At 49.9% G+C, this 10329-nt stretch overlaps 1 protein-coding gene across 3 annotated transcripts; it reads left to right on the top strand.

Annotated features, from left to right (window-relative positions):
• Positions 1-53: 53 nt before the first annotated feature.
• LOC119104540 (galactoside alpha-(1,2)-fucosyltransferase 2) lies at positions 54-9943 on the top strand (the record flags this gene model as incomplete). Of its 3 annotated transcripts, none has more annotated exon segments than XR_005094956.1 (6): positions 54-209; positions 816-1061; positions 1369-1483; positions 6503-6621; positions 7184-7300; positions 7596-7722. XR_005094956.1 is itself a non-coding variant. In XM_037228256.1 (6 exon segments), coding segments are annotated over 6 exon segments (922 nt in total), but the record flags the coding sequence as incomplete, so codon positions are not given.
• Between the last annotated feature and the right edge of the window lie 386 nt (positions 9944-10329).

Here is a 10329-nt window from a genome sequence, read left to right as displayed (position 1 = left end):
AAACAGTACATCGAGAGTGTCGCTCACATCCCCGCTATTCTTCCGTGACCCAGGTCGCCAACGGGCAGTCCGAGCTCAGGTCACGGTGCCGTGACGACCCCGCTCGTCAGGCAGGAGTGTCCGGCTGCGCCGGTGATCTCGTCCCACTCGGGCGGACGGCTGGGCAACAACCTGGCGGAGTATGCCACCATCTACGCCCTGGGACTCAGGTGAGGAGTCACCATCTACGCCCTGGGACTCAGGTGAGGAGTCACCATCTACGCCCTGGGACTCAGGTGAGGAGTCACCATCTACGCCCTGGGACTCAGGTGAGGAGCCACCATCTACGCCCTGGGACTCAGGTGAGGAGCCACCATCTACGCCCTGGGACTCAGGTGAGGAGTCACCATCTACGCCCTGGGACTCAGGTGAGGAGTCACCATCTACACCCTGGGACTCAGGTGAGGAGTCACCATCTACGCCCTGGGACTCAGGTGAGGAGCCACCATCTACGCCCTGGGACTCAGGTGAGGAGTCACCATCTACGCCCTGGGACTCAGGTGAGGAGTCACCATCTACGCCCTGGGACTCAGGCGAGGAGTCACGACGACGGGGCGGGTCCCCGGTGGACAGCCCTCATGTCGAGCTGTGTATCTTCCTGAGCTAATGACTTCCTGAGCTAAATATTTTCCGTGACGTACTGTGACATTCCCGTACCTTACCGTAGCTTCTCGAGACGTTCCACGACGTTCCGTTACTCGCCGTGACATGCTGTGACATGTCGTGACCTGCCATGACCTGTCATGACACGATGCGACCTCCGCCACCTCCACCAGGTACAACATGACGGCGGTGGCCACGCCGTCCTTGCTGCGCTTCATACGTCACGTGTCTCCCAACACGACACTCCCTGTGGTGAGTGACGCGTGTGCCGAGCAGCACTCGCCGATCCTGGCGAGCCAGTTCGAGAAGCTCAGCGACGAGGAGCGGCGCGCGCACAGCTGGTACATCAAATACTACCCGCACCACGCGCGGCTCTTCTGGCGCTATCGGCACCAGCTGTGCGACGAGTTCGCCATCAGGTGAGGGCCAGGGTCGAGGGTCATGACGTCGGGAGGCTCTTGCCTCAGGCAGCTGGAGAGGAGGTGCAACGTCCGGAAGAGGCAGTTTGTGGTGGTAGAATGAGATGGAATGTATCACCGTACTTTTCCACACTTTCATCTCTCTTGGAGCTGTGCACCCAATCTACCTGGCCGCCTGTGTTAACCGAACATCACTCCGATCGGCTGCTGCACCGGCCACAATAAATCCAGCATTTCCCTGGCCTCGAACCGGGGCCCTGCGGTCCATAAGCGCTGTGTGCTTAACCTCTCTATCTCCCTACGCCAGGCCGGATCTATCTCGGGACGCGCAGCTACAGCTGCTGAACGTGAGCCGTGGCCGAACAGGGCTGACATTCGTCGGTGTGCACGTCCGCAGGACCGACTACGCCTCCCACCTCAAGGTAAACATCGTTGCCGCTAGAAGTCAACTGACACCGGAGAGCAGGCCGGGCCTTAGCGCGTATTGGGGCTTCGCCTCAAGGCTCTTGCGAAATCTCACGGTCAGATGGTGCAGTGAGGACTGGCGCGAAAGGCATTGCATAGCGCTCGCCCCTGACAAACTCATCCAATGAAATGGCTCGGACCAAACCTGTCAAAACCGTACTGGAAGACGACACGGTGGTGTGGGAAGCAGCCGATGCAAGCACGGTGTATTTCCATCTAGACAGCACGGCATAAGAGTTCGGGGGACCAGCCAGCGCCTGCTGCACTGAGCGCTGCCAGCCTCACCGACAGGGCGCATGCGCGTTGTGATTTTTGCAATATATATATATAGTACACGACTTGGTGGATATAGGCCTATTGATCTATTTATCGGTCCCCATTATTTATGGGGCTGTACATATTTTCTCCTGGCTTAGAGTTGGTAGACAGCTGCTGTTATTCAAAGGAGATTCTTTGTAGAATGTAGAACTGGGCGTCATTTGTGACGCTGATTGCTGAAGCTTAGATGGTCTGGATGAAGAAGGCAAGGTAATTATATGGCTATCACAACTTGATCTTATTTGTAGCAGGGGCAGTTGATGATCATGAAACGATCCTGAATAGCTGCATTCCCGCCCGGTTTCAGAGAGACATCAACTGCTAGATTATTCGCTTTCATCTCTTTCATCTAAAAAACACCACTTTTTGTTGACAGGGACGCTAACTTTTCATTGACAGGCACCCCCAGCAAGCTATCACAAGAAATGCAAAATGATCAAGATTCCGAAATATTGTCAAGCATTCCTTTGTTACATCCAGTGCGTCATGAGACAGAGCGGATTTATATATATATATATATATATATATATATATATATATATATATATATACATATATAATCACAGCTCACTCCGCATTTAGGATTTGTTATGTTTTCCTAATAAACCTGATGACAGCTTTCGCTTTTTATTGATGTTCGTTTAAAATCGCGCCATAGTTCATGATACAAAGAAGATGTGGATTATCATATTGCATGTCCTGGTATTGAGTGCACTCTCCATGTTTCATCATTCATTGGATATTTTCTAGACTGGCGATTTTAGACAAAGTTAATATAATCGCGTATTCATACAGTTCATGCTCTCTCGTGAGCATTATTTCATGAATCTCATGTTTACACACGTCAGTTTTTCGTCATTCCGGTAAAGCGCAAACATACTGTATATCTCGATACAGACATACATGTGATATGCAGACAAATACATATCACCATACAGGCATAAGCATTTCCGCATCACATATACTCATCACTGATAGGTAACAACGCCCATCCGCGATACGCAAAAAGCTCAATGTCCCTGCGTTCTCCACCCTAATGGTGACCCTCTATACAGATGGAGAGTTCCACGCGCATTTGTTGGTTTTTAAAGAGGATGCTTCAAGTTTGAAGATATTGAAGCAGGGACCAGATATGATGAAACAAGCTCACTCATAACTATTGATAAACTTTTTAATAGAATACACTGTTCTAGACAACACAAGTCCTCCGTTGAGTAAATATGCTCCTCGATGTCATTTTTAGTCTACGTCATCGCACCTTGCACAATATTGACTGAGAGCCAATTGACGGCTGTTATCTCTGGAAGTCGTGCCCACAAATGCCAGATGTTAACAACTCAAACATTATGTTTTTCTGGGCCTTATGGCCGCATGGATTATAGAATGTCAGGATTTGCATTACCCTATCATCACTCATGAATGCCAAGGTGCCCTTGAAATACTCCCCCACAATTACTCTCCCACATCTTTGCAGCCTTCTAGCTCAGGAACCGGAGGTTTTTAGGTCAAAAAAGAGCATGGCCGCGAGCCGCATCAAAAGGTCTTCAATATGGTTATTTCTGTTCAAAACTCCATACAAATGTGTGATACTCACTTTAATTAGAGGGTCCCATTCGCGCATGCGTATTGCTTTTAGAGCGATGGGCCTTCGTCTCTGTGTGGAGTGTGCGGGACTTGTGTGGTGTTGTTGAGCATCTGGCGTGTCAGGCGGGTTTTGCGTTGGGTCTTCGCGTGTGTGCGTGGGCCGCCGTTTTGTAGGTGCATGGTCATACGTCTGGAAAGTGTCGCTGTGCGGCCAATACATCCGCTATTGGAGAGCAGCACACAGTCCCCTATGTTGCATTATTAGTGATGTATGGCGTTGTTTTCTTTTGAGTGGAGCCAAATCATATGAAGGGTTTTTTGCATGATCAAAGAGGAATGGATGGACTCTGGTTATATATGTTAAGGTTGGTGTGCTTGAATTTTTTTTTGGCAACTATGATTAACAATGTTTCGCATAACTTTTTCTTCAGCTTTACAAACAGGAAACATCACGCCTTTAAAGGGCAGGTGGCACGTATTCTGATGTTCTGCTCTTGGCCACAAGTACCTATTTTCCTATTTTTTAGGTTGGTGTGCTTGAATTTTTTTTTTGGCAACTATGATTAACAATGTTTTGCATAACTTTTTCGTCAGCTTTACAAACAGGAAACATCCCGCCTTTAAAGGGCAGGTGGCACGTATTCTGATATTCTGCTCTTGGCTACAAGTACCTGTTTTCCGCAAGCTGACACCGCCGTTCGAAGAACGACGATATTAGGAGGTAACAAAATATCGCAAACATACTATACGTCAGTGTAATCACCGAAAAAGCTTCACTCACCAAAACGTAGCTTCCCATTCACCTCAACATGCAACTTGGCACAATACCACGGTAGTCGAATTCATTAAGCCATTACTACTGTTTTTAAAAAAATTGTATGAGGTGTTAACCGGACTAACCTAGATTGATTGCTGGTATATTCCTTGAGAGGTGCCGTTGGTTCAGTAATCTTGAGTGGATCTATATATGCTTTACATAGGGTTTGCATAATCACATCTAGCAGTTCAAGGCCCCAGGGCCCTCCAACACCAGGCATTATGAATTTGAAGTTCCTGGCTGAACAAGTCGGCATTTCTTGTACCAGGAGGTAGAGGTAAAAGGAGGTCCACATTGTTTCACGTTGAAAGTTTCTTGTCAAAAAGGTCAAATTGGCAACTCGCCAAAAACTGCCGAAACCTGTGTCGAAACCCGGTTTGAAGCCTGGCACCAGCGCAATGATGGGGAAAGGCATCAGCACATTTCGACTCGGCAAAGAGTGAAAAATCGCTCTTGCAAACGTGCGAATCGATTCATGCGGCTGGCACATGTGCTCGCGCACGACTTGTGCACACTTGTGCAGAATTGATTGCTTTGGGACTCTGTTTTCCGGACGGACGGTAAATCTGGGCCACCCGAGCAGATATTGACGTGAAGCACACCGGCTGCGCCGACCCCGCGTCGTCACGTGCGTCAACAGTCTGATAACGTCGCCGTTGCTTGCTGGGCTCGGTCTCAGAGCTGATTGGTCGCTGAGTGGATCGCTGGTGAGAGCGCTTGCTGTCGCTTCAGAAGACCAGGTGTTTGGTTTCCCGCAAAAGGTGTTTGATTTCCTTGTTCAGGTGTTTGATTTTCCGCAGAACGGGTGTTCAGATGTTCAGATGTTCCATTCCCCACGGGAGAACTTTCATGTGTTTGTCTCAAGTGAACAATGTCATCTAAAGTAACCTGACAGCTGAAACAATGGCTTCATAACGAGGATACGAAGGAACGCACAGATGCACCAGCCATTGAAAAATTGCCTTCATTTTTATAAAGATCATACCATACCATCATATCATATCCATCATACCATACAGCTCTTGGGTATAGTACAGGCATCATCATCGTTATGGTACACATCGTATAAACATCTTGATCGAGCGACATCGTGATCTTTAACAAATGTTTCGCGGATGAAATAACGCTCTGATTTTCATCTTTGTCTTGCGCGTTGGTATTTACACAACGTTTCGGCCAGTAAAATATTTTGTCTTCGTCAGGTGTTACTGAGTCCAGAAAAGTCTCAACTTTTGAGGTTGTTTGGCTTTTAGCTATGTGCGTGCCACAGGCCGAATTCTCTGCATGGCATTGTTGGGATTTAACAATATTCCTCTGATCGCGAGTCCAGTGCTCTACCAACTGAACTAACCGAGAAGGGCAATGCCAGTTGGTACAGCACTGAACGTGCAATCAGAACGCCATGGCTGAAATCCCAGCAATTCTTTTCCTGTTAGGTCAGTTGGTAGAGCAATGAATTCGCAATCAGAGGTCCCGGTTCAAATTCCAGAAGCTCCATAGAAATTCCGGTTGTGACGCGTGCGACGCTGATAGCCAAACATCATCTACTCCTTCTCCAGGCTCCATCATACTCCTTCTCCAGGCTCCATCATACTCCTTCTCCAGGCTCCATCATACTCCTTCTCCAGACTCCATCATAATCCTTCTCCAGACTCCATCATACTCCTTCTCCAGACTCCATCATACTCCTTCTCCAGGCTCCATCATACTCCTTTTCCAGACACCATCATACTCCTTCTCCAGGCTCCATCATACTCCTTCTCCAGACTCCACATACTCCTTCTCCAGGCTCCATCATACTCCCTCTCCAGACTCGACAACACCTGGCTACAGGCGGACAGCGTACTAGCCAAAACGTTGTGCAAACATTAACGTACCAGACGGAGGCGACAATCCGATCTTCCGTAAAACTGAAGCGAAGGTGTATTACATCACGACCACACCCTTCTTCAGTCTGTGTTTAATGTCGACATCAATCATTTGGTCTGGCCTGGTTTAGCCTACTTCCGGACTTAGGCGACGTATGGGACATAATTGTTTCGTCATTTTAAATGACAGTCATGGATTTGTTCAGGCTGCAGTGAATGCAACCTACCATGAACTAGGGCCCCATATCCACAGCTGCGTGTAATCACACAACCGCATGCGCTTGAAACGCAGCTTAACGCTTCGCCAGTGCTGAGTTAAGTTGGGTATTCCATTAAACAGGTAACCGTGTCCTTTGGAAACAAGAGTAGACACCCATCTTCTATTGCAGAGTGTGTTCCGTGGCAAACCAGTAAGCGTGTCATTCTACACAGCTGCTATGGAGCTGTGTCGGCAGCGATACAAGAACCCACTATTCATCTTGACTAGTGATGACCTGTCATGGTGCAGGTGAGCTGTTCACTGATGAGTGATGGCATGATGTGGTGCAGGTGAGCTGTTCACTGATGAGTGGTGACTAGTCCTGGTGCAAATCGCTGTTCACTGATGAGTGGTGACTAGTCCTGGTGCAAACGACTGTTTATTGATGAGTGGTGACTAGTGCTGGTGCAAACAACTGTTCACTGATGAGTGGTGACTAGTCCTGACGCAAACAACTATTCATGGCTGAGTGGTGACTAGTCCTGGTGCAAACAACTGTTCACTGATGAGTGGTGACTAGTCCTGGTGCAAACAACTGTTCACTGATGAGTGGTGACTAGTCCTGGTGCAAACAACTGTTCACTGATGAGTGGCGACTAGTCCTGGTGCAAACAACTGTTCAGTGAGGCGACAAATGACCTGTCCTGGTGCAGGTGAGCTGTTCACTGATGAGTGGTGACTAGTCCTGGTGCAAACAACTGTTCAGTGATGAGTGGTGACTAGTCCTGGTGCAAACAACTGTTCACTGATGAGTGGTGACTAGTCCTGGTGCAAACAACTGTTCAGTGAGGCGACAGATGACCTGTCCTAGGGCAAGTGACGTGACCTCTGAGACGAGTGATGACCTGATCCGGGGCAGGTGAGATGGCCACCGAGACTGGTGATGATCTATTATCGTGCAGGAACTTCTGGCAAAATGTCAACTGAGGTAAGCAACGACCTGGTCTGGTGCAAGTATGCCGTTTTGGGGTTTGCTTTTTGTAAGCTTTTCGCTGTGACAGGTGGTGAGCTGACGTTGTAAATCAGAATGGTCCTTTCAAGCTGTTGCCCAATCCCTGAACTCTCAAACAGATGTTCACACGCCGTGACGCTTTGGTCCCGGTGCCGGTGCCGGTCCCGGTGAGTCAATGACCGTGATAAAAAACAAAAAGAAATAAGTGAGATAAGCAAGACAAGATAGGCAAGAGTCAGATCACTCACGCGCACGCGGCTGCTCCTCTCAGGGAGCACCTGCAGGCCGACGACGTATACGTGCTCGGTGACAGCCGCACCGAGACCCCCGGTCCTGGACGGGACCTGGCTCTGCTGGCCGCCTGCAACCACACCGTGTTCGACTACGGCACCTACGGCTTCTTCGGAGCCTTCCTCGCAGGTCAGAGCAAGTGCGTCGTCAGAGTGCCAAGTATCTCTGATCCCTTAAATACTATAGGTGTAGAACTTTTGATGTACTCTTGGGGAGCACTTACCAGTCGTACATTTACCATCAGCATCGCTGGTTTTTACTTGCAGAGGTAATCTGGGGCGCATTCAGCAGAGATATCTAGTGTGATTCGTATTCATAGATGGACTGTTGTGCGATAGTCCCGACCTTAAGACCTGCGCTTGAGCGTGCAGAAATGGCCTTGGTCAGCTGTACGTGCTGCGGCATGAACACATGCTCAGCATTAACTCGTGTTCAGCATTAACTCGTGCTCACGGCTACTCCGTGTCCAATCATGTTGTGACCTAACAGTGATGTATGATCATCACATATTGATCTTGTCCACCGGTTAACGCTCGCACTGGCATGCATCGACCAGTGATTTGTCTTACCAGTGCCACCAGCCAGTAATACTCTTCCATCAGTCGCTCGCTCGTCAGTGGCATGTTTTCACCACTGTCACGTATCCGCCAGTGACGTGTACTCACTGCAGTGCCGTGTTCCCGCCCGCAGGCGGCGACATGATCCTGGCGGACGGGTTTGCTGAGCTGGAGCACGAAATTGTGACCGAGCTGCGTGTGGGCGGTATCAATGCCACGTTTCTGGACCCCAACGGCGTGCTACTGCCCCACTGTGTGCTCTGCACGTGACGTTAGGCTGTTGTTCCACTGTGTGTTCTGCACGTGACGTTAGGCTGTTGTTCCACTGTGTGTTCTGCACGTGACGTTAGGCTGCTGCCTCACTGTGTGTTCTGCACGTGACGTTAGGCTGCTGCTCCACTGTGTGTTCTGCACGTGACGTTAGGCTGCTGCTCCACTGTGTGTTCTGCAGGTGACGTTAGGCTGCTGCCCCACTGTGTGTTCTGCACGTGACGTTAGGCTGCTGCTCCACTGTGTGTTCTGCACGTGACGTTAGGCTGCTGCTCCACTGTGTGTTCTGCACGTGACGTTAGGCTGCTGCCTCACTGTGCGCTCTGCACGTGACGTTAGGCTGCTGCTCCACTGTGTGTTCTGCACGTGACGTTAGGCTGCTGCTCCACTGTGTGTTCTGCACGTGACGTTAGGCTGCTGCTCCACTGTGTGTTCTGCACGTGACGTTAGGCTGCTGCCCCACTGTGTGTTCTGCACGTGACGTTAGGCTGCTGCCCCACTGTGTGTTCTGCACGTGACGTTAGGCTGCTGCCTCACTGTGCGCTCTGCACGTGACATCAGACTCCTGTGTCATGCAGGGATCTTCGCAGACGAAGAGAGAAGTACCAATAATTGTCATGACACTTGCCTTCAGCTGACAACCCGGGTCCGCGTGCCGAAAAACACCAGTGTGCAAACTTGTACCTCAGAACCTGCGTTGTCAACTGGCTGGTTCGAAACATACCAGTGACGACTTTTGGGCAGCATTCGATGATGTGCCGACGGCGGAAAGCCGTCATGCCCGCATGTTTTGCTGAAATGGGTTGCACTCATTAATAATATATTTGAGCTGGATGAGCAAATGGCTGGCAGTGTAAATGGGGGCGGCGCGAATAGGTGGCTGTGGGTGGGTGCAATGTCTCCGATTCTGAGGCGAGCGCACGCATTCTCCAAGCGGTCTTTTCGGCGTCGAGATGGCCAGGGCGTGATGTCAGGATTAATGTCACGAGGTTGTGTCCCAGTGGTGTTCGTCCAATGTCGTACCCAAACACGCTTTGTCAGTGTGCGAATAGAAGACTATAGATGTGTAATCAAAAGAGGTGTGCGTTGTTTGTATGGCTGAGAGAGCTTTTTTGGCCAATTGGTCAGCCCTGGTCATTCCCCATGATGGCTCTATGGCCTGAATTCATCAACATTGTAGGTTCATTAACACTGTAGGTCCATGCCCGGTGTGTGTAAGAGGTCATAGAGATCGACATTGGCGGGCAGGTGGTGGTTTAAGTCAAGGCAATGAGCGGCTGTGGAACTGCCTGGGAATTGGAACTGCTTGGTATTGTTCTCATGTGACTATTTCGTTGTATGTGTTGCAACGCAACAAGAAAAACATATAATTCTGCCAATGATACAGAGGTGCCATCAAGTAACCGCTCATTTCTGGAGTAATATGTGTCACGAAGTACTGCACACCTCATGCGAGTGTCAACCTTTAAGCTCTCAGTGCAAATAAAGCGGCAGCTTTTTATCCCATATTGTTCCTAGCCCAGCCTCCAGCCGAGTGCAGCCGTACGACTGTGACGTCAGAGTCTGTTGCCGAGGCGAGACAAACACTCCCGTCCCGGGGAAGACGCCCCCCCCCCTCCCCCCCTCCCCCCCCCCGGGAAGGTCGCCTGGTGGGTACGGAGGTGCGATCCGACGTTCTCGTGAAACGTTCACAAAAACCCACAGATTGCAAATATGTACCTGCTGCTGTACCAGCGCTGTACCGTTCTTCGCGCCAACCAGTCAGTCGATGCAGCCAATTTCAGACATCCGCTCTTCATTCTCACTTCATACCACATCATCGCTACGCCCCTTTTATTGGCCGGGGCAAAGGAACCTGCAGCAGCCATGAGTTGTCCACCTAGTGCG

This window comes from Pollicipes pollicipes, unplaced genomic scaffold, assembly GCF_011947565.3.
Source record: "Pollicipes pollicipes isolate AB1234 unplaced genomic scaffold, Ppol_2.1 Scaffold_6052;HRSCAF=7182_pilon_pilon_pilon, whole genome shotgun sequence".
Lineage (NCBI taxonomy): Eukaryota > Metazoa > Arthropoda > Thecostraca > Pollicipedomorpha > Pollicipedidae > Pollicipes > Pollicipes pollicipes.
The sequence above is the reverse complement of the archived record's forward strand: the minus strand, read 5'-3'. Positions and strand labels throughout refer to the sequence as shown.